Consider the following 24,949-nt stretch of genomic DNA (forward strand, 5'->3'; position numbering starts at 1 on the left):
AACAGACTTGTGTTTCAAGCGCGCTGATATCCACGAAGGCTACAGGGCTAGCCTAGTCACTGATCTACATTAGCTCATGAACCGCAGATCTAGAGCCCGGGTCCATGGGCCGGCCTAGTCACTGATCGACGCTGGTCTATGAGCCGCGGATCTAGAGCCCGTCGGTCCATGGGCCAACCTGGCTCACGAGCAGGGGTTCTAGAGCTACGCTGGTTCACCGGCTGCGGACCGAGAGCCTGTTAGGATAAATAGCAGCAGACTTATGGCTTAGCCAGGCTAGAATCTATATAAGTTACGCATCTAGTGTTAGAAGGCCATGATGGTCACTAAGCCTATAATTCATCATCCGTCTCATAATTGTTCCATCGCATCCAAATTCTATGTTCCCGGTCCTCCATGGCTGCCTCGAAGCACTGACCAGGCGTAATATTTCGCGATTCTCTAGTATAGAACGTCGCTTGATAGGCTCTGGCGAAATCCTTCGCTTTTTGCTCCACCGCCGATGGATCTGACCGATGGACCGTCACCTCATCCCTATTCTGCCACTCGCCATCTTCCCCCTCGATCCCGAACACAACTGTGACCATTTCTGGCAAGCGTTGATCAGGCGATGAATTGTTGGTTGCTGTTTTGCGAGGCTTGAGGACTTTCCTGCCAACTTGCCCAACGTCCTGTCTCGAGCTCTGCGGGGTAGGTTTCGACCGTTCCACTGTAGGAATACTGGCAAAGTCAACTCGGGTGACTGGTCGAGCACCCTGTCCAGGTGTGACTTCTTGAGCACCAGCCTCTGGGGCTCTTGCCGTCCTATCGGTCTCTGCATGAGGGGCGTCAAAACGAACATGTTGATCTTTCGCCCTTCTGTTGCTGTGATTAACGTGAATTATGTTTGCTTGATCTCGTTCTGATTCGTTTTCTATCACTTTCGACAGGTGCATCCGGGTGACCTCGCGACGCGGTCTAGTTGATTCTCCAGCTGGATGCGTGTGTGGTGGCGACCGAGGATTATTTAACTGGGCTAACGCCTTAGCTCGAGCAGGGTCTACCGGCTGTGGGGCTTTTTGGGTTGGATGCCCATTGCCAATCTCTCTGTGCTGACCGTCAACGCCAAGTACATCAGATAATTGATCATCAACGTCATCCTCCGGTACCTCGGTTACTACCGATGATTGACGTTCATCTGGTCGCTGCTCCAAGTTTGATTGTGTCTCTCCTGTATGGGAAGGTGCTTCAGGGAGCACTTCAAAGTCGACGGTGGTGATAATTGAATCACGGTTGGACTGTGTTTGTGGGAGGCCAGACTGCTCCACAAGCCCCATGGCATTGGGTTCCGTTATCGCTGCTTCACTTTGGGCTTGATGGACATTGTGCGAGTATTCCTGGCCAGTTACCGATTGGTTTACTGGTGGGTGGATGCCTGCAGCGTCTTGCGTAACACCTTCCATTTCAGTTTGGCTTGGTTCTTGAGGTTTCGGGGCGTCATCAGTGCTCATTGATGAGTATTCTGTTTCAGCATCGGAACTGGCCTTTGCCCGCCGACGCAATTTCCTTTTCGGACGACCTTTCTCGATACCACGCTGACCACGGTCTGTGTCCCGGCCTTTGGCCTGGTTTCCATCCCGGTCTTTGCCTCGATCTTTGCCCCGGTTTTTGTCCCGGTCTCTGCCCGGATTTTTGCCCCGGTTTCTGGCCAAGTCTTTGGCCACATCGTTGGCCAGGTCTTCGGTCAGACCTTCCGTCCGAGATAGTTCCGGTGTACTTGCTGGCAGCGCATCATTTTGGGGCACGAAGAGCAATGAGTCTCCCTGCAAATTAGGAGGCACGTTGGCTGGAATGTACACCTCATCCGGCAATTTACCGAAAAAAGTAAAATCGACACATTGCCGGATAAACAGCGTTGACACTTTGCCGTCATGTTGAAGCTCGCCATGCAAGGTGTCGAGAAATAGAAACCGAGAATCCTGTTTTTGGTCCCTGGCAAGTGGAAGGCCGCATCTGCTCTTGGGTTTAGGCTCGCGGCTTGCAACGGGCTCTAGGGAGGTCTGATGGTTGACTAGAACTGCCTGGTTGAAACATTGGGTGATCTGAGTCACAAGGTCCTCAAATGTGTCACTTTTATATTGAAAATACTCTGGTCTCCGGGCTTTCAGAAGAACGTCACGTGCCATTTGGCGATCAGGGGACAGACCAGCCAATCCTTGGATACGCGGCGAGAAAAACCTGAGGCGCAGTGCGAGCTGAGCCATGGTACATAGAAGTATGATATCGGCCTTCTCAGGATTTACTCTGGTGGTAAGATTCTCGTCCTCAGACTCCCTCGGTATCTTAGGGTAGTGACGCTGGGCGTAGAGCCAGAGTTGTCGGTAACCCAGCTCTGCGCGGGCAAGTTGAGAGCAAGGCCGCAGGGGAGCTGTGGTCTCGGTGGTTTGGACAGGGTATTCGTTGCTAGAATGATCTGGGTCATATATTCTCATAAAAGATGACCTGATGGTTGGATGATCCCTGCTAGGAACGACCAGTCGCTTCATGCAGTTTGCGCACGCCTCGAGATACCACATGTCTTGGAAGAAACTATTAAGAGACCATATCAAGCCATTGTGCTCTTTGAGCCTCCCCCATATGTCAGTGCGCTCTGATAAACTGAACTTCGGAAAAACTGCGCCACTAAGGACCAGCCCTTCTACTTCTGTGGCATCTTGAGATGAAACGCCAGGCGCCCTGCCTTGCAGCTTATCAATTGTTTCTGGATCTAGCTTCAACATGCTTGCGGTATTGTGGCCCAAAATCCCGGACCAACCTAGCAATAGTGTATCTAGAGCACGGACAATTTCCTGTTCAGTCAGCATGGAATTACGAACTAAAAACCAGCACACATACCTCGTCACAACTCGTGGCTAGCACTCTAGGGAGAGAGCCGATCTTCATGCCCTGTAGTAGCAAGGCAGGAATCGTGCGCAGGCGGTCGAAGGCAGCGCGAATATCAAGGCGTGACGAAAGCTGCCGGAGTCGTTTAGCTTTATTCGGCGAAATTCGAGCAATCCACCGTCTCTCAAAATGGGCATTGCCTTCCGCTTCATACTGGCGGACTTTTAGGAAGACCTCTCCATCACTAGGTACCTTCTCGTTTGAGTACTCATCAACAAGTGCTGTTAGAAGGGGAGGGCTAATATCTTTGGTAGACTGTTAGGCCTTCACGAAAGTCAATAAGCGCAAGGAGTGCGATCAGGGCATACTATCGAGATAGATATCAACGGTCCACCACTGCTCACTAGGTACGAGATGGTTCTTTCCCGCAGCCAGGCGATGCTGACCGTGGAGACACTGTAACTGATTCCCGGGGAAGTTTAGTAGCGGGTAGTTTTCCGGTTGGCAGGTTCTCAAGTCTTGAATTGTCAAACCGGCCGTTTGAAGGGCGACAGCCAGGTATTGCTCTGATACAACTGCTGTAATATGGTTTCCGGTGTCTAGCCGGCGGCAGCGATCTTGCGTGAATATCTCGCTCAATCGCTTTACATTTTTCGGGTCTAGTTCTCGGGATATACATTGATGTAAGACAATCTGATCGATATAAACTCTTGCTGTGCCCCGGTACTTCAGGTTTCGCTCCTGAGCCAACTGGCGATCAGACAGGGTTGCTTGGTCCATGTCCGCAAGTAAGGAGGGAGCGCTGAGTGTCTGGAACTGGACCGAACCTTGCAAGTCTCTTCAAGAAGTGGAAAGAAGCAACCTTAACTGCACCCACGTGTGATGGGACTGACTAAGCAGAATGGGTGAAGGGGGCTCCGGAGTCTCACCTAGGTCACACATTTAAGAAGATGCTCATTGCTTATTGCCAGTGGGAAGCATGCTATGATTTAGAAAACATGATGTTGCAGCAGCCTGACCTCTTACTAGGATCTTCCTCCAGTGTTGTCCCGCAAGGGAAGATACACAAGAGAGGTAAGGTGGTTCATGGGCCCCCTAAAACCCTTGGTCTCTTTAAGGCCTTTAAGTGCGGAAGACGTGCGCCTTTCTCTATTATATTTAGAGACAAAGAGTCCCCCTGGGACACATTTCAGCCGTTCTTTGAGTGCAGGCTCGCGGGCAGGGTCATTACGGCAGTGCAGAAGTCCTATCCCTACCGGATAAAAGCAATTCGAGAGTATTCAGAGAATGCTGGCGAGATTCTGCGGCTTTTCAATACAGTGCATCATCGCAATGTTCTCTCAGCAAACGAATGTTACCGGAATAAAGGGCAGCTCTTTGTTTTGGTAGAGGATTGCCCCCTTACCCTTGAGCATCTTGTCAGCCTTAGCCCGGATCAAGATTCTCTGGGAGCTATTATGTTCCAGGTGCGTCAAGAAACCAGTGCAATGAGACAGTACTAATGATGTTCGAAGATTCTCAACGGCATATCCTACCTGATGACCGCGGGCTTTGAGCATACTCGTCTGTCCTGCTCCAATATTCTCCTGACATCAAACGGCACGGTCAAAATCGGTATCGTACAGGAACACAACTTGATAGCTGCTGCTTGCTGACAGCTGCGTAGCCGGACTGGAACATTGCAGTCGCCTTGTTTCTAACAAAGCCCACACAGCTATGATAAAGGCAGTGGCGTCTATCACTATGCGGCTCATGCAGAGCTATGAGATGGATGATGGCATTATCGGCGTTGACGACATTGAACGTTGGCCGATAGACTCAGAAGCATTCCGTTTTTTGAAAGCAACCTCGTCTGTGAAGTCTATTAATACACTATTGGAAGTGAGTCGCTTGCTCAAATGCTCTGGCCACTACTCACCGCGCCATAGCATCCGTTCATCGCAAAACAGCACGCACTAGATGGACTGGTAGCATTGAGTCGCTTGGCTCCAATCGCTACAAAGACCTTTTACTCCTACCCAATCCAAACAGGCTCGCTGAATGAACCGTGACTTTCCAGGATTTTTTCTCGGCGTTTTGATTTCTGTTCCAGGTGCAAGCAGTTTGAACAATCAAACTGGACGAAGGGCTTAATCCCTCCCCCCCTAGCCTTGATAACAACCTGTTACTTTATCGGCGCCGCAAAACACTACTTAAGTTCTCAAGGATTAATCCTAACAAGTTATCTACGTTTTTGCTCTGTGTAACCATCTACTATATATGTAATAAGGGACTAGACAGATGACTTATAGAAAGCCACTGACCCTGTATATTGCAGCCTGTTGAACATTGATAGGCTTCCATGGTCGGCTTATGGACTGCTGGGCCAACGCACCCGCATCATCAGCAAAAGCAGCAGAAAGCCTGTTCGGAAGATCATAGCCGTTGCCCCAGAGGTCCCTGACAATGTAAGGTAGCCGTCCGAGCATCAGAGCCTTTACAATTGGCTCTATCAAGTGGAAAAGGCGAACAGTTCCGGGGCGGGTATACAGAATAAGGGTAACAAGAGCGTTTATCTGGGCGCTGGTGAAGGAAGTGTTGTATCTAGGTATGATGGTCAAGATGGTGCGCGTTTCCAATAGCAGACTGCGACTTACAGTTCGAGGACCATCTCATCACTACCGATCAACAAGAGTCCAGCGCCCAGGGTCGCGGTAAGCCGCCACCACCACCTGGCTTTCCGTAGAGGACCTGAAGTGATTCTGTTACGTCGGTGTTGACCATCCCGCGATTGCTTTGGGTCCGCTTTATAATGATCAAGGATGCAGTCGAGTACAAGGGTCTCATTTTTCTGCGATCGGGCACGGGGTCGCGGACAGTACTTCTCCGGATCCTGACACATCTCCTTGTAGTTCAAATAGAGCAAGACGTATGCAACACGCTCGGCAATAGGATCCAGAATCCCTCCTAAGTCAAGCATTTGCATGTACGCCACGGCTCCATCTAGCCCCTTCCATTGCTTCGGGAGACCCAGTGCGTGCTGACCTTGTGATACATTCGCAATCCATTGACCCACAACCTGTCTTAACAACAGACTGGGATCAGAGTCGAAAAGGCGAGCATCCGCATTCAAGACCTCATGGACCTTATTGTCATCGAGTAATGGCTTTCCGTCATCATATTTGCAAGTCTTTATGAGTACCTCCGTAGCTGGATTTGGCCTTTTAGCCTCCCGCGCTGAGCGCGCCTTGCGGATGACTCGCTCAATTTGCAGAGAATCAGTATGCGACCGCTTCCTCTTCAGTAGGGCATTATCAAGACAATCAATGCTAGGGGAGTAGCAAGTTTCCGGCTGATCCATCATTGGCAGGAGTGAAATAGGGGTTTCTAGTTGCTCGCGCTTGGTTTCTTCAAGGGCAACCTCAGCCTGCAGATCACTATCTAACAGGGTCGAGGCACTCTGAGCGGCTGCTGTAACGCTACTCGCAGAAATGATCACTTTGCTGGGGGGGAAGCCCGCCAGGGAACCCTCGACCATTGGGATATCTAAACCGGATCAGCGTCACTATCCAAACAATGATGCTTAAAATTCTTCTCACCAGGCTCGAGACTTGGCCAAACATCAAAGGCGTCCAGGTAACCCATCTGGTGAATTTGATGAAAAACGTCCTCTATCTGAGATTGATGCAGTGACCGCACAATCTCAAGATCCTCCCCAACGCGTCGAGCAAGCTGGACGAATCAGCACCCCGATCATAGAGCCTTGAAGCAGCGGGAACAGACCTCACCAACAGTGTCACTGTCCGGAGCCATAAGACCAAGATCTATTTCATCGAGGCAAAGTCCCTATCCAAATATCAATATGTTGCTTGCTGCTTAGACAGGTTTCACTTGCCTTGAGTGTTATGACGATGGTAAATGTCTGTGCCAGGGTAGATGGCGTAAGAGACACCGGGAACCACTGTTCAGATACAGGCTTTCCGTCTCTCCATACAATATACGACTGAATATACCTTACTTCAAAAAGTCTGTCCAGCAGATCCACAACTTTGGCGGTATCTACCCTTCCTAGTGCTTGAAGGCTCTTTCCAATACGAAGGGCCAGCTATAGAAATATCAGCATCAGCCATAGGCAAGACCGAGAATGGCTCACATCAGCACGTTGGTTCTCAGGTAAATCCTGATTGGAATGAATCTCCTGCAACATATATTCGTAAATGAAGCAGGATGATGACAATGATCGCTAAATATAAACACGTACCTCGATACTGATTGCAAACTGACGCATATTGCAAGCCTATGTCTATGAGATTATAAGACATCAATGGACCATAGGAACTTCCGAGGTCAGAAGCACGGCATACTTATGAAGAAGCTCTCTCACTATAATTCCTAGCTGTAAATAATTTAGATACATCAATTCAATTGGCTCGCTCTATACGAAAATACCGGTATTATGCCTAGTGCCATCTACTAGTGGTATTATAGGGCTGGTACTCCACTTCCAAAAGCTTGATTCGCTCACTGATGTATCCACGCATGATTTCTCGTAATTCGTATCGAATCGGGTCTGCTGCAGATACTGCAGGTGTTTGGTTCAGTCCAGGTTTTCAACAACACCATTGATAGGAAAACATACTCATCAGTAGCAGCTGGCCCTGTTCGTATGGAATATTGGGCGTTTTCTCAATCAATTCTCCAGATGCCTCTTGCGATACTAGGCTTCTATAATCGGGCTCGCCTTGGTCGACAAATGCCCTTTGGTGGCCACCGAAGGGTAGTTTACCTCCTTCGAGACCACTTTCCAGATAGACAGACAAATGGAATATCTATACGTTTATTCCTATTAGTGGCAGCTTCTGAGGTGAAACGGTGACACTAACGTAGCCTTTCTTGGTCGTTGACCTATCCTTAACGGGCTCGTTGAGTATAGTATCATCTTCAAGCAGCTGGTTGAGTTCATCCTGAGCCAAAACGGCGTTTGCTGCCTTGTCAGTGGCTGCTAGCGGTGCAGAGAAAGAATTGAGCTCACCCTTGGACCGCGCCTGCCACACTAAATGCACTCGACGGAGCCTTGAAGTCGATGTGTTATATCCATAAATCATTTTTTGGATGTATGGGATTGCGGCTGCGACTCCAGAGTCACTAGCAACAATCAAGGCTGTTTCGCAATTGCCAATATCTTCGCTAATTCCGTGGGGACCGGTAAACAAGGCCAGGAATGAGATCGAGCTATCTAAAGCTCCTGTTGCATGGCCAAAATAGTCTTTGGACAAACCTTTCTGTGGCTGTATCAAAAGACTCAAAGTATCCTGCTTTTTCCCAGACCACGATGTAACCATGAAAGGATGCGTTTGCATCCATGCGCGTAGTCCAACCCCCGGAATCCAGATGTTAATGTATTGACCCGGATCTATTTTCAGCGGTCGGGGGAGGACTAAATGGACCACGATGCCTGACAAAACCATCATGCTATTTCCATTGTCGTCTTTGCCGCGATAATATTTGAATGAGATGACCGCCCTTGGGGTCCCGCGGCCAGCAAACAAGCCGTTTGCATGGAGGAACATAATTAGGGGGATAACAATACTGAAAGAGAAAAGCCCAAGCGCAACGGTCAGGTAGATACCAGGCCCACTTGTTCTGTTAGGGAGGTGTCGCCACGTGCCGTAGACAAAGACCCCTGATAGAATGTGGTGTGTTCGAAGAAAGACCTCGTATGACCAGTGACGAAACAGTGGAAGCGAGAGAATCGCTAGTGCGCCTAAAGCACCAGCACCCTAGCTAGATCAGTATTGAACAGAGCTTGGGGAAATAAAAGACACACAACCAAAGTGTAGAGATTCTGTGACTCGGAAATAGGGAAGTCAGGCTTTTCAACCCAGGCCGTGATGACATGGGTGCACAGTAAAATGACACCCATCCAACCAGTCACGCGGTGAACTCTTTGAGACGTGCGTAAATAGATGCCAAAAAAATCAGCCAAGGTGCTCAAGTGGATTGTTGATAGGGGTAGAATCAAGTTTATGAGCGCGAGTGTCCCTGCTCGGCGACTAACACCAGCCGTTCCCCCCGTCTTCAAAAGAACAAGAAAGATGTTAGTTGTGATATAGAGCAGATAAAGAACAGTGGTAGCACGAGTCCAGGGACCAAAAGGTCCAACTCGTGGGATAAACACAGGAAGAGCAACATGGCGGAGCAGAGGGACGGTAAACAAGTAGGGCCGGTTGGCAAGATATACGGCAGTCTTGATCATGAACAACAGCACGAAGATGCCGCCAACGACAATCGCATAGATGAGCGGGGCGTCCATGTTGCAGGTGTAAATAAAGAACTGCTTTAAGGTATCTTTTGCCGTGGGAGATTCGGAGGTTTTGCTATAGTACTTATAAGGGGCGCCAGTGGGGAAGGGATTTACACCAAGGACAGGATTTAGTTGACACATTGGCACTGGGGAAGGATCCACTCTTTACAAAGAGATACTGGGGAAAGACCCACTCTGTCCAAAAGGACACTGCGGGGATCCACTTTGTGCAAGACAGCCTGAGACATTGCGGACGGGCCCACTTCACAAAGGACCACTAGGAAGAGACCTACTGGGGGTCTTATTGTGAGAGAAGACCACCGCGCCCGACAAAGACTGTAATACTCCTATACAGGGCCCCATTCTTCAAACAATATTCATGAGCATGTCAATATAAGGTTGCACAGATTAGAAGGCCTTATAAGAGTGGCGGATTAGTCGCAGAAGTGTCCTGTAGTGTCCTTGTGCCACTGCCAGCTTAGCTGGAGAGTGTGATTTTGACCAACCAAGCCTGACTCGCGTGTCTGGCCTTGCCAGAAGTAGATCCATCATCCGCTTATCGCCATTTGCCGCTGCACATCCAAGGGCAGTCAACCCATCCCTTGTAGAAGTATTTGGGTCGAGTCTAGCGTCTGCGAAGAGACACAACACTATATGCTCATTTGCGTGACCGACAGCAAGATGGAGTGGCGTTGAGCCACCTGCGCTACCAATGTTGACGTCTATTTCGGCCTCTGCTAAGAGTCTTTTCGCGATAAATGTGTGGTTATTCCGAGTAGTCCACCAGAGCGGCGTCCTCCCATCCATATCCCTGGCGTTAATATCGATATCGTCCTTTGTAAGCAACAGATTGACTAACGAGAGATTCCCTTCCTTCGCGGCTTCGTGCAAGGCCGTAAAGCCCAATGTATCTTGCGTCCTGATGTTTATATCAAGACAGGCGTGATCTAGGAGAAGCCTGACAATCGGATGATTGGCCTGCTGCGCGGCAATATATATCGGCGAGAAGCCCAGATTGTTTCTGGTATTGACGTCAGCCCCCCGCTGAAGCAAAAGCCTCAACGCTTGCTTGTTGCCCCTGTATACCGCCAGGCATACAGGGGGCTGGGACTCAAACAACAGGCTGGGTACCCCGCGGACCGGTGCAGGTGAAATATTCACTTCTTTCTTAAGTAATAGCTTCAGCATTGGCATGTAACCTTCGAGAATCGCTATACCCAATGGAGTCACGCAATCAATGTCTTGTAGATTTGGATCGGCACTTCGTATCAGGAGAGAGTGAGCAGCAAAGAGATTGTTATGCTTGACTGCATACCAAAGCGGCGTACGCCTAAGGCGGTCCTGAGCATCAACCTCAACTTCGCTATTGCCAAGAAGCAATGAGATTGCCTCATGGCTCTGTGACTTGATAGCATGATGGACCGGGGTCTGAAGATTCTTGTCCCTGGCATTGACATTGATCTGCCCGGTGGCCACAAGGGCCGCCGCAACATCCACATGCGTCCGGGCCACTGCCACCATGAAAGGCGTCATTCTGTTCCATGTATCTGCAACATCAATCTGTATGCCATCGCACTGAAGGAGTCTTGTGACTATTGGTCTGTGACCCGCATACGCTGCACACCATATTGCGGTCTCCGCATTCTCGTTCCGCGCATTGATGCTGATACCGTCTTGCTCGAGGAGCAAGGTCACGACGGATTCCGAGCCATGCCCAGCAGCAACAATCAGAGGTGTGCATGTTTTGAACAGGGTATTGACATCAGCGCCGTACTGGAGCAGAGACTTTGCAGTGCTACATTGGTTCGACCTTGCAGTATAATGTAAAGCATGGCAATTCGGCTGCCGAGCAGCAAACTGAAGCAATGCATGTTGGAATATGTACCGTGTACGACGTGCTACACGCACTAGACTACTGATATCTTGCGCATGGTCCAGCCGGTCCGCGATGCAGAGCAACACCTCTGTTGGTAGGTCAAGCAGTCTCATCTACACTTGAATTAGTCCGCTATCAAAAACTCTCAGATGCGGTGACATACCTTCTTATAATCCAGAGCCAGGATCATTCCGAGGTTGGAATAATTGAGATCGAGGCATTTGGTGGGGAGGGCTAAGTAAGATATACTTCTGTCTTGGACCAATGAGAGCCATAATTACTAGTTGATTTGCGATTACTGTATCTTACTCAAGCGGTAAAGTATGGATACCCAATAAAAGGGACAGGAAACAGTCCTGGGCCGCCCTTGTTCTACTTCAAGTCCTGCCAACGATGCTTACTATAAACCTTGAATTTCTGGAGACATATGGTTGCACTGAGAGTAATCCAGAAACCCTGGTCTATCTGCAATCGTTCAGCAAGCGTCAAAAGGCACGGTGGCCAGATCCCTTCCTTGAAGAGTGCTAAGGAATCTACAGGTGAAGTCTTGCTTAAACTTAGTTTTCACTATCCTATCTAGTCTTCCTCCGCGAGAAGTACATGACCTTCTTCAAGAAATTCGCAATTCTTCCGAGGTTTTGTCAAACTTCCAAGTATGGAATGAAACATGCCTGCAACTCTATTGTCCCGACCAAGGTACATATGGCTTTCCATAGGAGAGTCAGAAGCTGACTGGAAGCAAATGCTTAGCTCAATTCATCGACACTAGCGCCAGTAGCTCGGAACCCATGGTTGACTGTGCTACTGCCGAAATTCCTAGTTCTTTACTTGCCCCCGGAGCTCTGGACCCCGATCTGGTTGAGTGGATCCTTCGGCCAGGTAGATCGCACGCTTTGGGCGACAAGAATAGCGCGGAACATGTCTCCGCCCCTAGCACCATCGAAGACCTCATAAGGGTACCGCCAGATCCCTCGTTCTTCCTTGTCGGGGACGCCGCAAGTTTCCCCCGACCCGTGCAATCAGAAAACAAAACGTTGATGGGAAGTGGTGTGAAAAGAAGAACAAAATATATAATGCCTCCCTTGTCAGGGAGCAGGAGTAAGGCACGTAAATGAATACTAGCTCTTAGTATCCCATAATAAAAAGGTATGGAACCACAAGTATCCAAAGCAATAAGTAATGTAGGCAATGTATAGTGGTACTATTTCCACAGCAAACTCCTTGGTCCGTTCTTTCGGGGGTTGGAGCAGCGCTGGGAACAATGAGGGTATCCTCGACGGTGGCACTTGCAGTGTCCATGAGGATAGAGGTTAGAACTGTTGATGCGCTGGCTGGAAGAGTTGATGTCACATCAAAAAGGATTGTTGTCTGGGGAAAGTTGAGGCCCGGAGGCTGGTAGAGTGCGGAGGATCCATTCATCATGATGGAGAAGAGTTAGGGAGAAGATAGATCGTAGGAGATTCACAGTATATTTCCCAGGTACTTGTAAAATTGCCCAGCAGCGTTGTTACTTACATACAATTAGTTACAAGATTCGATGTTATAAAACACCATATACTTATAGAGAGCTGGCACTCTAAGCCTGAGCCGGATAACCGATATTCCACATCATGGAAGGTACCAACAACGGCAGCAGCAAATCTAGGGCTGACAAGGCCCCAAGCCAGAGCCTGGCTGACTATCAGGCCGAGCTGGAATGGATGTATAATAGAACCGTTCGGCAAATTAAAGAAGCTAAAGGTATGCCCTGCTTCCTATCATTCAGCGCAGATTCCTGACCATGTTTGAATAGAGCGAGACGCGCGAGAAGCAGAGCAAAGAGAAAAAGAATCACAGCAACGTCGAAAATAGTTTTAGGGTTTAGGGTTGGGTTAGGGTTAGACCACGGGCTCCTGGACAAGATGACCACTGAAGATTGCCATTCTCATTGGGCTATAGAAGAAATCAATTTTCAATTTTTTTTTTTCTTGAATCACCCCAAGGGCAAGTTTTGTGGATAGTATAGCTAACAAATGAAAACATCAACATAACAGTCTGGAGAAAAAGGAAGTTCAAGGAGTGAAAACAGTTAGTTTGTACTAACAACAGTCTGCAAGTGGTAGGCTTTGCAACATCAAGTTCCTTGCACAGAAGCTCACATTCCGCGCCGTTTTTTAAGCTTCATACGCCTGAGCTTTTTCTCTAGATTGCGAATATCCTCATCAGTATCGGGTTCAAACTTGGGTGGCTTGGATTTCCTTCTGGCAAGCCATTTCGCTTGAGTTTTTCTCTTCTCTACTTCAATATCACTGTCCTCTGACTCGTCCGTTTCGGTGTCCCTTTTCTTTGAGCGAGCCCGATCTTTATGCTTTCCTCGCTCTTTACGCTTCTTCCGCTCTTCATGCTTCTTAGCACGGCGGGAGCGTGTTTGACGGTGATCAGACTCATCAGATGAGGAGTCATCACTTTCACTCGATTCTGCGTCCGATTTTTCGTCAACTGTCCCAACATCATATCCCCAGTAGGCACTTTCCAGCTCCTTTGCCTTTGTATAGAGCAACCGATCCCCGGCGAGGGTACCGCCATTAGCAATCCTTCGGACAAACCCTCTGCGCTCGAGGGAAACATTGCCGGACGTCCACTTGATGATAGCGCGCGTATGTGGATAAACGGCCCCCTTTACAGGTTGTATAAGTGCCAGAGAACTTCCGCCATCCTCATCATCTCCTTCCACCTTCCATCCCACCCCAATGATGTCTCGAACATCCTGTCGTGACTTTTGGTAAGACTCCACCTTCTTTCCGTCGATTGTGTCTATGTGTTTCGCGGTCCCCGGCGTTTGGGTAAGGACCTGCTCTACGGATCGTGGATCCCAGGGCATTGAAGAGCCGGCTTGAACGCGATAGATCGGAGTTTTTTTCGAACCGTACCGAACAAATATTTGAGTGCCTGTCCCAAGGGACCACCAGTATAAGACCTTTCCATGAGATAGTGACGTAAAGTCCTTCCTCATTCTTGTTTCCAGGGCATTAATACCTTCTTCATGCTCGGTATCGGACTCCTCGTCTGACACATATGAAACCGCAGAATCGGCATCATCATCATCATCATAGGACGGCTGCTTCATACCCGAGGGTCGCGGGCCAAGTACCTTATCAGCGAGGGACCAAGGAATGGTCCAGTCATCGGGGAAATGGTTCTCGCGGTTGAATTGGCGAAAGAGATTATGCATGGCGTCAAACGCTTCCCATTGCTTCGTGGGATTATTTTTGTAGAGGTCATTGTTTTGGGTCTCAACAAATGTACCGAAGTTCCACCGATAGAAATTCGATCGTACAGTATTCTGGTCTCTTGTGACGTTGTTCCGAACGTTTGCTCGTCGGATCTCGTCATTGAGTTTTTGAAATGCTTTTTCAATTTTGTTGAAGTCGGGCGTTTCTGTGTTAAGAGTTTCCTTGATCATCTTCGCGTGTCTCGGGACGAAGCGCTGTATTCTGTCATCTGCCCATTTGCTCATTTCGGGCCCTTTGTTGCGACGTCGCTCGTTGCCTGGGGACTCGTCTTCAGTCATCGCGAAATCAGAATCAAGGGCTTCCATTGCCACATTATCATCAGGAGGTTTGTCGTCCTTTATCTTCTTGTCTCCTCTATCTCCCTTTTCCTTATTTTCTTCAAGATCGGCGTATGGATTTTTTTCCCTCTTTCTCTTTCTATCGTCCGTCCTTTCCTCCTGCTCTCCCTGCTGCTCCTCTTCTTGAGAATCCGAATCGCTGCTCTCCTCCTCATCTCGCCGTGCTCGACGCCTGGTCTCTTTGGCCTGTTTGGCCTGTTTTTTCCTGTTTTTGGCCATACCTATGTGGCCTTGGTATCTCCATCGATTCCAGTGACGGATGAAGTGGCCGCATAGAAGCTATATATCTTCGAGCCAAAGCGCATAATCTCTTGAAACATTAATAGGTTGCACCTCAGTACAGACATTGTAAATTACACTAGCATTGAGCATTACATTAAGTACACGCTATTTTCGAGAGACGGCTAGACCCTTGAGCCATAAATAGATTATTACGTTGGTAATAAAGAGACTATACTGTACAAGAACTCCAGCAGTGGCAAAAGGGAACTGGTACCCACATATGTCTTAATACCCTTTGGACTGGGACAAACCACTCTCTTCACTATTATGCTAATTGTCAGGTAGCAGGTAAAAATACCGATCGCAAGGTCGGCATCAGAAGCAAATATTGAGCCAGTGACAGAGAGCTTTCCTACCCCAGCGACAGACGCACAGTACAGACAACCCTCAATGGAGTAGCCAACGATGTGAACATTGTTCCCGCGTCTAGGGCCTAGAGCCGCGGGAAGTGTTTGTGCCACAGAAAACCGCTAATACCTGCTTACTGACATCTTCGACGGTGGATCTACACTGCATTGCGGATCTACTCTGCATGGTGGATCCACACTGCTTGGCAGATCTACACGGCATGCAGGCACGTGGACCGTGCATGCGGGGGTGCAGTAGTCTCGATCACTTCCGATTTGTTTAATGCCTACTTGTTGCGGAACTATTCAAAAGAACACGCATAGGGCAGACCCGCATAATTCAATTCATCTAGCCACAGCGCTATCTGGAATGCTGCAGTACCTTTAAGAGAATAGGCAAAGGCTGTAAAGTGCAGGTCTTCACGCTTGCACGGAGAAAAGGGTGCTACAATGCTATCAGCAACGTGAGAGACAGAGGGTAGTAGTACTTACATCGAGCAATTCGCCGAGACTAGTCCCAAGTGGTGCCCTAGCAAAATCTTCGGCCGCAAGCCGTAGAGAACTTTGTGGTCTGGTCGCAGAGCTGAGATCAAGTAGAGACGCAGAAATCTGGCAGACGGCTTGATAATCCTGAGACCTGTCACTGCATTCACGACCGGATATCATACTATCTCCAATATCCGCTGTGAAACTGTCAGTATCCTCCACCCATGAGCATGTGCTTCCATACCAATCTTAACCCGTCCAGTGTCTGTAAGGATAACAGTTCCACAAGAAATGCTTCCATGTACAATGCCAACTTCCTCGTGAAGATATTTGAGTCCATGGAGAACCTTAATTGATATTAGTCTGATCCATTACCGAAAGGTAACAATTTATACCTCCTTGCATATGGTAGCCACAGTACTTTCATCATCGGCGAAGATCTTAGCAACTCGGCACACCTCTAGCAGCGAGATCCCCCAGCAGTCATACGCAAGAGTAACGGAATGGGGCGACAGGTACAGTTCTTGGAGATTCACGACATTCTCGTGAGAGGTCTGAACCACCTGATTAACCGGAGCTCGCAATGCGTCACGGGGGAGAGTCTTGAAGAATGAAACAGGAGCCAATCCAATGCTAGCGAGAGGGAGACAGTTTTGCCCCCCAGCACTGGGGATAATTGGAAAGTAAAGCTTTTTGCTCGTCGGAGGGAATTTGCGCCTTCTCAAGGCAAGCGGGAATGACTTCCTTTCCTCCGCGATGGGTGCTGCCTCGGAGGGGGTGATCTCCTCATTTTTAGGCGCTGGAGAGAGGGACCTATTTTCAAAAAGCTCGTCAATATCAGACATCGTGAGGTCCAATAATCCAGTCATGGAAGGATGGGGATGACAGAAGCAGGCCATTGGAGTTGGAGTATACTTATGAATGCGCCCAGTCAGCTCTGCGTTCAGAATACCGTAATTTTGCAGTCTATAAAGTTACGACCTTTTTTTCTTTTTCTTTTTTCTTTTGGGAAATTCCCCGCTTGTATTATAAACTATCAACTTCCAGCGGCAAGGACAGTTGTATTGTAAGCTTCCAAGCGCAGGGTCAGTAGCTTGTAATTTTTCTCCACGAAGCCAGGTAACTAGGTACTTGATTTAAGTACTCTGGCAACCAGGCATTTCAACTGCAAGACAGAGTTCGGCTTGCACAATGAGCGCCAAGCGCGAGCTCGACTCGCCGATTACAATGTCTTCACCCCGTGAGGCCAAGGACCCGCGTCCCAGCACACCGTTTGTCAAGTTCTGCAATCCGTTCACGTCTCCAATGCAGCGCTTTTTTGTTGGCCTTGAGCCAATGTGGAGTGACGTCAGTGCTATCGAGTTTACGGAGGATCTGCCTGTTGGATACGTGCGGAAACAAGCTGTGACCGGGAAGGAGCTGCTAGGCAGACTCAAGCCAACCACTCACCCGAACCTAATCAACCTGAGAGAGGTCTTCATTGCGGATGGGCTTGCCTTCTTTGTGTATGAGAAATGGGGGATCTCGCTAGCCAAGATACACAATATGTCGCCCGTATTCCAGCTGGGAGAAATTGAGGTCGCTACATTATGCCGTGAGGTATGCTTTATATTCTATTGGAGCGGCGATCCACTGATTTGCCCAGGTGCTCAAAGGCGTGCAATACATCCATCAATCGCTTGGAATCACCCACGGCAATCTGGCCCATGATATCCATATTATGGAGGATGGCAGTGTCAAGATAGCAAATATCGGAGAGAGTATGCTGGCAACGCCAAATAGCCAAAGGCGAACCAAGGACATCCAAGGAGTCTGTAATCTTGCGCGCAAGCTGCTGGCACATCGCAACTCTGAGGCTCAAGGAATCATCTCGATGCTTGCAACTGATTTCACCAACGCACCACCCACGGCAACTATAGATGAACTACTCAATGTAAGCGTCCAGGATGTTTTGTTGATGTTCAGAGCTCACTGCAACTCAGCACCCGTTTTTGAGCATCAGCGCCGGCCTTTGGTGCCTGCGACCGGCCAATATTCTGTGTTCGATCATCCAGAGCCATGACAACTAGTTCATTAGCGGGGAGAGCTTTGTTTCGGGCACTAGTACTGATTGGCTTAAGTTATGAAAGGGTGACATCTTTGTTTCAGAATAGTTGTTTCAGAATGACCAGACCTCGGATACATAAAAAAGCCTTTAGCCCCAGCAAGCTTCTTTTGCAGAGTGCCTTCATTGTTAGAAACGTTAGAGATGGCTGCCACAGAGCCCAAGGCAGGGGTCGCGGATGCTGGCGCTGCTCCCTCCTTGTCCACACCGTCCCGAAGCAACACAACTCTGACTGTGGAGACAGAGTACGTTCGCATGCTTCTAGAACTGCAAGACATCCACTGGGGATATAACGCGCTAGCCGGATTTGCTGGCTGGACTCTCCTGGCTGGATATCTTGTGATTCCGGGAACTTTCACCAGTCTTCAGAACTCCGATTCTCTGCAGGACAAGGCAGCTCAAGACAATGTTGGGAGCGCTGTTCTCAAGACAATCCAAAACCCTCCCTTGGTAGGTATCGCGTGGACATTCCTGGGCGTCGGAGCTGGAACCATGGGCCTCTTGTTCCACAAATGGAGACACAACTATCTGTGGCTTATCAATCGACTTTTTATGTTAGTTCTGCTTGTTAAATTGATCGAAGACACGAGCTAAGAATACTACAGACCAACCCTTCTCAATACAGCTGCCGGGCTCTTGACAACTATCATCAATATATATACGGCGAAGGACGGTTACTGGTCTATCATGGCTGTCCTTACCGTTGTCTCGAGTGGGACACTCGCTGCTGCTTCTATGGTGCTCACGGCACTTTACAAGTTTTGGAAGCTTAGAATTGTCCAAGAGGAACATGAAAGAGAGACTGAAGCTGGTATCCGACAGGTATACCCTGTGGGCTCACAAGCTTAGAGCTAGGTATTATACAGCCAATCGCGAAACCGGTGCAGCTGTGCATACTCTAGGGTGGCACTGATACGGAGGGGCACAATGTGCAAGGCGAGTTTTGAAGGGAGAAGATTCAATTCGATAGCTACGTGAAATCGTTTGTTTTTTTTTTTTTTTTTTGCCAAGGTCTTGGCGAATTGGAATACCCTGTAGCTTGCGTGGGGCCAGATCGTCATGTCAGTGAGGCTCAAGCCAGCTGCGCGCTTTGCTGTTGCCTCAGGCAGTCAATTATACTAAATTAGAGGCCTCAGGCAGCGATAGGACACTAGCCAGTGGCTTGTGACTCGGACCTGGAGAGCTCTCCGACACTCTACATAGAAGAGATGTCTTGATAAATAAAGAGTGTATTTTCAACAAATCAAAAAGGGATCATTAGCCCATGATAGACCAGGTCGGCTGACCATTTTCCTGGAATTCATCCTCACCACCGCCGACCACAGTCTCTGGGGAAGATGATCCAAAAAGGTCAACACCAGCGCCACAGTATCCCGAACCGCAATGAGAACCAACCCATTCAGTCGCGTCCAGATCGTTCCTCAGGGACTGGATAAGGTCTGCATGTTGCCGATTGGACTGCTCCAGTCCTCGTATAATGTCTTGCTGCCGGCAAAGCTCCGTATCCAGCCAGGAACTGTGAACCGATTGGTCCTGCGGCGCGGCCCTTGGAGTGGCGAAATGAAACAATATCTTCAGTAAAGAGTCACTGAGGGAGGATAGGGAGATAATTCGGCACTCCGCGCTGTCGGATTTTCTTCTTAGATCTCCCAGCTGCTTTCGAAGCTCTCCAGCGTCCGCAACAGCACGCGCAACGACTTGTTCCATCTGGTTGCGGGACCACTGCAGATCAGATACCTGTAACTCTAGCTGTGCTGACCGCTGACGCTCTTGCTCCAGGTTTGCATGTTCTTCTCTCAGCCGAAGTTCCAGGTGAGCATGATACTCCTGAGCGATACGGTCACTATCCACAAGCTCCTGGATAACATTATTGGCGTTATAACCCCACTCAAAGGAGGCAGTCTGCATAGCATCAGCTCTGAGCAGTGTGGGAAGCAAGGTGCGATATACTGGGGCGCGTACTTCTGGAAACTGTTCTGGCTGAGACGCCATCGTTGTTAGATTCAGGCTCAGGCCCGTACTAACTGAGGATTTCTGCGATAGTTGTATGTTTGTCTTTTATCTTTCAGTTGCTCCTGTGCAGATCGTGGTTCCATACGTAAAATTACGCCCTCGGAGGCCCCGCTCGCCTCCCTTGTTAAATACAAGGTTTTACTTTAATACTAGTAGACGCCGAGTCGAGTGTCACACGTAACAAACACAATACAATGCATCAGACAGCCTCGGCTCCACCCAAGTCTTGTAAAACGTAAGAAACACAGTGCATTGCACTAAACGGCCTCCTCCTGGGCCTCTGTATCTGTCTCGGGTCTTGTCAAAGGGAACACCAGCTGGGATCGTCTGCCCAGGCGAAGAAGAAGGACCTGAAAGTGTTTATTTGTGCTCTCCAAGTCCTCTGCCATGGCATTGCATTCCTGTCTGACTTCACGAATTTCGTTCTCTAACCGACTCAGCCTGGCATCATCAAGCCCCCTCCTCCTATTCCGCCTGCTCCTCCGATTCTTAGAGCGGAGTCGCTGTTGCTCTCTGAGCCTCTCGATTTCGTGGATGGAAAGCGCGCTGTTTCTTTTAGTCAATTTCAGCGCCAAAGAAGCAGAGCATTTACTATATTCTTTCCCCATCTTCACCCCCCGAACTGACAGCAGTAGATTCGCCATCTTCGCCTGACGGCGGGTTTTTCCCTTGGATACCACTATCAACGGTTTGGCCGGCATGGGGCACCTGTGACGACACATTGGTTTGTAATCCCGGTTGGCCAGGGTTATTGTTGAAGGTGTAGGGAAGAACCTGGTCCTGGGTGTAGGTAAGACTCTGGCTCTGGGCGAATACCTCAGGCTGTGGGTAATTCAGGGGGAATGCGGCTCCGCCTTCAAAGTAGTTATAACTATCGTCAAACGCTTGCATGGTATACAATGACGGTAGGTTGATTTCCGGCACCATAGGCAGCCTGTGTCTTTATATCCCAGTGTCGCGCGTAATAAGCCTACACTGCATTTACTAGGACCCAGCCAATTGGTAACCAATCAGCGGTTGGATACTGTGTTGGATGTCTCATGATGTCTCATGCTCACTCGGGAGGCCAGCCAATGGAGTCAGTTTCGGCTCTCAGCAATTACAAATCTTTCATGAAACATTGATCTAGGTCCTTCATTTAACATGGAGGATAAATGATGAACATTCCTCTCACAAATCTCAGACACCCTCAGTTACGGATCACTAAGTAGAATGCATCCGAAAGGGGATACAAGCTGGCTTGAAGTAAGTCTCAGCCAGGGACAAGCGCTCGTGCGGGACCATGGACGGCTGGCCCATATTATTTCGGAGCTCCCGCGGCCGGAGCAGCAATACCCGGTTTTATCGATCTTCCTCGGCGCAAAAGCAAAAAATGCGGCGCTGCAGGCGATCTTTCCCCACAATAACATTCAAAGAACTCGTCCCCGCTCAGGACTTGGCTTGCGTTGTGAGACCATGTCTGCCGAGACTGATGAGCCAATCCTGTTCGCCGACGGTACGTTGAGTCAGAATGGTGGGGGCCGGCCGCTTGAAATCCAGTCCGGCGATCGGCTCATCCCCTGCGGATCGATGAAACCAACACTGCGAGCTCTTTATTCCCGCCTGATCTTCCCATTCGCAAATCTAGTGTGTATCTTTGCCGCCGACTTTCCTAGCCTTACGCCAATCGCGCAGTTCCTAGTGGGTTGCGCCATTGGAGGATCGACATCCGGCTTGCCACTCGCAGTCAGGCCGAAAGTCATTGTGGTGATGGAAACCAAGGATCTAGAGGGCCCACACATCACGGAACGAGAGATTGCGCAATTCTATAGGATTTTGAACGAGTCAGATCCCTTGCGGTCCTGTAATCCGTACTCTTCGGTTAATCTGATACACCTTGACCCCACGCTTCCCCAACCAATCCGGTTTGACCGTCTTCGTGCTGCTGTTAGGGATCAGCAGGATGCGATGCAAGCAGTTCGCCGCGCCCATTTGTTTTGCTTTAACGCCCAACATTTACAGGGCCTCTACACCTGTGCTCTAAACTCGCTCATGTTGGGGGTTGAATCTAACTTCAGTTTTGCGAAAGCTACTAGACAAAATCGACCAGCCTCTGCCGGACTATCACAGAATGTGGCTCATTTTCTAGAGGCGGGTATGAGAGCAGGATGTGCCACGGGAAATCTGATCAAAGCAGTGGCATCCGCCCTGGTCATGGACCACTACGTTCCAGGCATGATGAGTACGTACATCGCCAGCTTCCTCTCAGGCTACCAGCTGATCCTACCCTAGAGCTAGAACCTCGATCCGTGTTCTCTGCGATCTACTACACGCCAATCACAAATGCCTTCCACGCTAGTGAATCCTGGCGCGTAAACGGTGGCAAAGCCACCGGCGCCGTTGCGCTTGTCAAGCAGGAATTCGCCCGCGGGTTCCATTCCTCTCATTGCCGCAGTCAAACTGCCGTGGAGTTTCGAAAGGAATCTCTCCTCCAACTGAGCCATGACCTAGGCCGTATCCAATCACATACCGTTTGTCTTTACTGTCTGGTCAATAGTGCGCAACACTGTCAGAATTGCCACCATGCAATATGCGACAATTGCGCGCAGATCTTTGGAGAACCTGCAAGCGACGCTGAGTATCAATTCACGATCTCAATGTGCATCGTTTGCTTATCCCGCGAGAACCTAGTCATCAATGTTCTTCCCCCCACTATGAATCCTAGTGTCTTAGCGGTTGACGGCGGTGGCGTACGTGGGGTCATCCCATTAGAGTATCTGATCCTGATCCAGGAGAACCTTGGGCCAGAATGCAAGCTGCGCGAGCTTGTCGACCTGACTGTGGGCACGAGTTCTGGTATGTTGCTCAGAAGCTCCAAGCCTGATGTATGCTGAGATCAACTAGGTGGTTTAATCACACTGGGATTGAGTGGAATGGAGTGGGACGCCGTGACATGCTCTCTCACGTTTGAACGTCTCGCGCGTAGGATCTTCTATGAACGACGGGAATCCACGCCATCGCGGGTCTTCCGGTTTATCTTCGGGCCACGGTCAGTGTTCGGGGGGGTCTTCCAGCTGCTTTCCTGGTTCTTCCATGACAGCTGCTATGACAGCAAGGTGTTCGAGGAAAGTCTCCGGGAGGCATTCCGCGACGACATTCCCATTTTTGGGCCTGTCCCGGACAGCTCCCGGTCCCACTCTAATTCTAAATTTGCGGTGATCGCGACCAATATCGCGAAGGAGACAAAATCCTTCGTCTTTGGCAACTTCAACGTGGTGGACTGGTTTGCAGGTCATCAACATGGTCAGTATACCATCTCCTCGAGTTTCTTTTATTAACGCGGGTGTTTGTCACAGAATATCATGTTTTTCGAGGAGAACGCGACCAGGAGCCATTGTTCTGGGAGGTGTAAGTCCATCGCTCTAGCATTATAAGGTAATGGGGATACAACTGACTTAGTACAGTGCACGTGCTACAGCGGCAGCTCCATTGTAAGTGCCTGCCGATCTGATATCCCAGCTCCCACAAGAGGAAGGTCATGAACTTACCGAGGCTTCCTGGATTTTTATAGTTTCTTTGCCACCGCAAACCTTGGCCCAAGAGGATCCTTCCAGGACGGTGGACTGAAAGATAATTTCGCGGCCGATATTGCCAGGCGCATTTGCCGCCGCATTTGGTCGTCACGGCCTGGAGTTGCGCGATTGATCTCGTTTGGGACAGGGAATGTAAGCGCTCAGACACAATCCCCTCAGTTTCGTCATGTCTTCCGTGACGGGTTCCTCCAACGGAGTTTTGGTGCCTTCTTGTCTCAGATGGATACTGCCTCCAAATGGTTGAAAATGAGAAGCGAGCTGGACGAGGAAGTTCGGCCTAATTTTATGCGCCTGGATGTCCCGCTGGACAATATCCCTTGCACAATCGATAATGCCAATGGAATGGATGAGTACCGCAATCTAGTGATCCGCCAGCCTGGCAGCAACCGTATGGCCCGAGAAGTTGCCATTGCTCTACTGGTCGCCCGGTTCTATATGATACTTCATAGCACCCCGGAGAGAATTCCTGGTAGCGATTATGTGGTATGCCACGGAATGATTCGTTGCAAAGGACGAGTTCGACCGGTTGTTGAGGCCCTGGAGCGACTACGTGAGGAGAGAATGGACTTTGCTAATGGTACCGAGCATCTAGCTCGGTTTGGTGGTGTGGAAGATATATGCTCTGCTTGTGGGCGCTATTGCAAACCTGTCTTCCTTCTTCTGCGGCATTGTGATGAGCCTGTTTACCTTTCCCTCCGCATCAACAAGAACAAAAACTGGAAGCTGAACGGGTTTCCCACCACCATGACGTCACTTATTGCGGCACAGCACCTGGGATCATCATTTGGAGTACCAAGTCATAGCTTTCCTAGCGCAAAGTCCTGTAGTACCTGCGACGATCTGAGGGCCCAAGGAACGCGCCGGAGACGGCAGTCGGATAATAGCGGGCGAGTGAAAAAGAGACTTTGTCGCCTCGGCTAGGTGGGCACATTGATAGTAATTGAGTTTTTAGTTTCTTTTTGGCCTGCCTGGCTGGCGGAATTTGATTAACGTTATATTATCTTCCCTTCTCCTCCCCCCGCCTCCCCGTCCCGCGCAGACAGAGCTCCCCGATTCACAACAATGGCCACTGATCGAATGCCTCCTTCACTGGCGGAATTGAGGAGCGAACTATTCAATACAGCCCATGATCTTGCCATATTCCATGGCTGTGAGGTATACATTGTTCTAGACGATCGAGATAGTGTATACGTGTATAACACTCTCCCCAGTGGGTCCTGGCCGCCGCCAGATTCTTACATGGTACGGGTGTTCATGTCGTTTGGCTGCAGCTGAAACTGATCGGAGACAGCAAGCCCCGGACCGGCCTCTTCACCGAATCCACACCCATAATATAACGGATACTCGGATAACTCAAGAAGACATCAAAAACATCATCCAAGCAGCAGGATTTCTCTCGGACTTGTTACAAAAATGGCTGTCGCGTCTCAGTAACGCAGAGGGTGAAAGACATGAGGCCGACCCGAGCGAGGGTAGTCACGAGGCAGGGAACTAGCAGGTCACGCTGGGGCATG

The 24,949-nt window shown here is 49.5% G+C and overlaps 11 protein-coding genes across 11 annotated transcripts; 4 read left to right on the top strand and 7 right to left on the bottom strand.

Moving 5' to 3' along the window:
• Positions 1-6: 6 nt before the first annotated feature.
• BDV17DRAFT_265629 (uncharacterized protein) lies at positions 7-3,390 on the bottom strand. Its single transcript, XM_073758178.1, has 4 exons — positions 3,316-3,390; positions 3,177-3,269; positions 88-3,110; positions 7-37 (listed from the first exon to the last, which is right to left on the bottom strand). Exon 3 carries the CDS (start codon positions 2,841-2,843, stop codon positions 333-335), a length of 2,511 nt encoding a protein of 836 aa, XP_073614545.1. The 5' UTR covers positions 2,844-3,110; positions 3,177-3,269; positions 3,316-3,390; the 3' UTR covers positions 7-37; positions 88-332.
• On the top strand, positions 3,390-5,017 carry BDV17DRAFT_116428 (uncharacterized protein). The gene is made up of 3 exons (XM_073753937.1): positions 3,390-4,328; positions 4,377-4,476; positions 4,529-5,017. Exons 1-3 carry the CDS (start codon positions 3,813-3,815, stop codon positions 4,819-4,821), a joined length of 909 nt encoding a protein of 302 aa, XP_073614546.1. The 5' UTR covers positions 3,390-3,812; the 3' UTR covers positions 4,822-5,017.
• Positions 5,018-6,935: 1,918 nt separating this feature from the next.
• Positions 6,936-7,210, bottom strand: BDV17DRAFT_116445 (uncharacterized protein). The gene has a single exon (XM_073753938.1). The coding sequence runs from the start codon at positions 7,161-7,163 to the stop codon at positions 7,011-7,013; it is 153 nt and encodes a 50-aa protein (XP_073614547.1). The 5' UTR covers positions 7,164-7,210; the 3' UTR covers positions 6,936-7,010.
• A 91-nt stretch (positions 7,211-7,301) lies between these two features.
• BDV17DRAFT_299027 (ferric reductase family protein) lies at positions 7,302-9,196 on the bottom strand (the record flags this gene model as incomplete). Its single annotated transcript, XM_073763805.1, has 4 exons — positions 8,669-9,196; positions 7,725-8,621; positions 7,481-7,670; positions 7,302-7,423 (listed from the first exon to the last, which is right to left on the bottom strand). The coding sequence occupies exons 1-4, from the start codon at positions 9,152-9,154 to the stop codon at positions 7,302-7,304; spliced, it is 1,695 nt and encodes a 564-aa protein (XP_073614548.1). The 5' UTR covers positions 9,155-9,196.
• A 357-nt stretch (positions 9,197-9,553) lies between these two features.
• BDV17DRAFT_292220 (ankyrin repeat domain-containing protein) lies at positions 9,554-11,211 on the bottom strand (the record flags this gene model as incomplete). Its single annotated transcript, XM_073762322.1, has 2 exons — positions 9,554-11,134; positions 11,185-11,211. 2 exons carry the CDS (start codon positions 11,209-11,211, stop codon positions 9,554-9,556), a joined length of 1,608 nt encoding a protein of 535 aa, XP_073614549.1.
• Positions 11,212-13,155: 1,944 nt separating this feature from the next.
• BDV17DRAFT_299030 (uncharacterized protein) lies at positions 13,156-14,579 on the bottom strand (the record flags this gene model as incomplete). The annotated part of the gene is made up of 1 exon (XM_073763806.1): positions 13,156-14,579. Exon 1 carries the CDS (start codon positions 14,569-14,571, stop codon positions 13,156-13,158), a length of 1,416 nt encoding a protein of 471 aa, XP_073614550.1. The 5' UTR covers positions 14,572-14,579.
• A 1,042-nt stretch (positions 14,580-15,621) lies between these two features.
• On the bottom strand, positions 15,622-16,591 carry BDV17DRAFT_292222 (uncharacterized protein; the record flags this gene model as incomplete). Its single annotated transcript, XM_073762323.1, has 4 exons — positions 15,622-15,705; positions 15,753-15,943; positions 15,991-16,093; positions 16,142-16,591. 4 exons carry the CDS (start codon positions 16,589-16,591, stop codon positions 15,622-15,624), a joined length of 828 nt encoding a protein of 275 aa, XP_073614551.1.
• Positions 16,592-16,937: 346 nt separating this feature from the next.
• Positions 16,938-17,815, top strand: BDV17DRAFT_292223 (uncharacterized protein; the record flags this gene model as incomplete). The annotated part of the gene is made up of 3 exons (XM_073762324.1): positions 16,938-17,345; positions 17,392-17,679; positions 17,729-17,815. 3 exons carry the CDS (start codon positions 16,938-16,940, stop codon positions 17,813-17,815), a joined length of 783 nt encoding a protein of 260 aa, XP_073614552.1.
• Positions 17,816-17,994: 179 nt separating this feature from the next.
• On the top strand, positions 17,995-18,747 carry BDV17DRAFT_299032 (uncharacterized protein; the record flags this gene model as incomplete). The annotated part of the gene is made up of 2 exons (XM_073763807.1): positions 17,995-18,404; positions 18,456-18,747. 2 exons carry the CDS (start codon positions 17,995-17,997, stop codon positions 18,697-18,699), a joined length of 654 nt encoding a protein of 217 aa, XP_073614553.1. The 3' UTR covers positions 18,700-18,747.
• Positions 18,748-19,107: 360 nt separating this feature from the next.
• BDV17DRAFT_292225 (uncharacterized protein) lies at positions 19,108-20,790 on the bottom strand (the record flags this gene model as incomplete). Its single annotated transcript, XM_073762325.1, has 2 exons — positions 19,108-19,752; positions 20,491-20,790. 2 exons carry the CDS (start codon positions 20,788-20,790, stop codon positions 19,108-19,110), a joined length of 945 nt encoding a protein of 314 aa, XP_073614554.1.
• A 534-nt stretch (positions 20,791-21,324) lies between these two features.
• BDV17DRAFT_265640 (patatin-like phospholipase family protein) lies at positions 21,325-24,674 on the top strand. The gene is made up of 6 exons (XM_073758179.1): positions 21,325-22,084; positions 22,135-22,698; positions 22,747-23,145; positions 23,199-23,250; positions 23,307-23,333; positions 23,414-24,674. Exons 1-6 carry the CDS (start codon positions 21,433-21,435, stop codon positions 24,354-24,356), a joined length of 2,637 nt encoding a protein of 878 aa, XP_073614555.1. The 5' UTR covers positions 21,325-21,432; the 3' UTR covers positions 24,357-24,674.
• Positions 24,675-24,949: the final 275 nt, after the last annotated feature.

Source organism: Aspergillus undulatus, assembly GCF_047715775.1.
Source record: "Aspergillus undulatus strain CBS 261.88 unplaced genomic scaffold BDV17scaffold_31, whole genome shotgun sequence".
NCBI classification, from domain to species: domain Eukaryota; kingdom Fungi; phylum Ascomycota; class Eurotiomycetes; order Eurotiales; family Aspergillaceae; genus Aspergillus; species Aspergillus undulatus.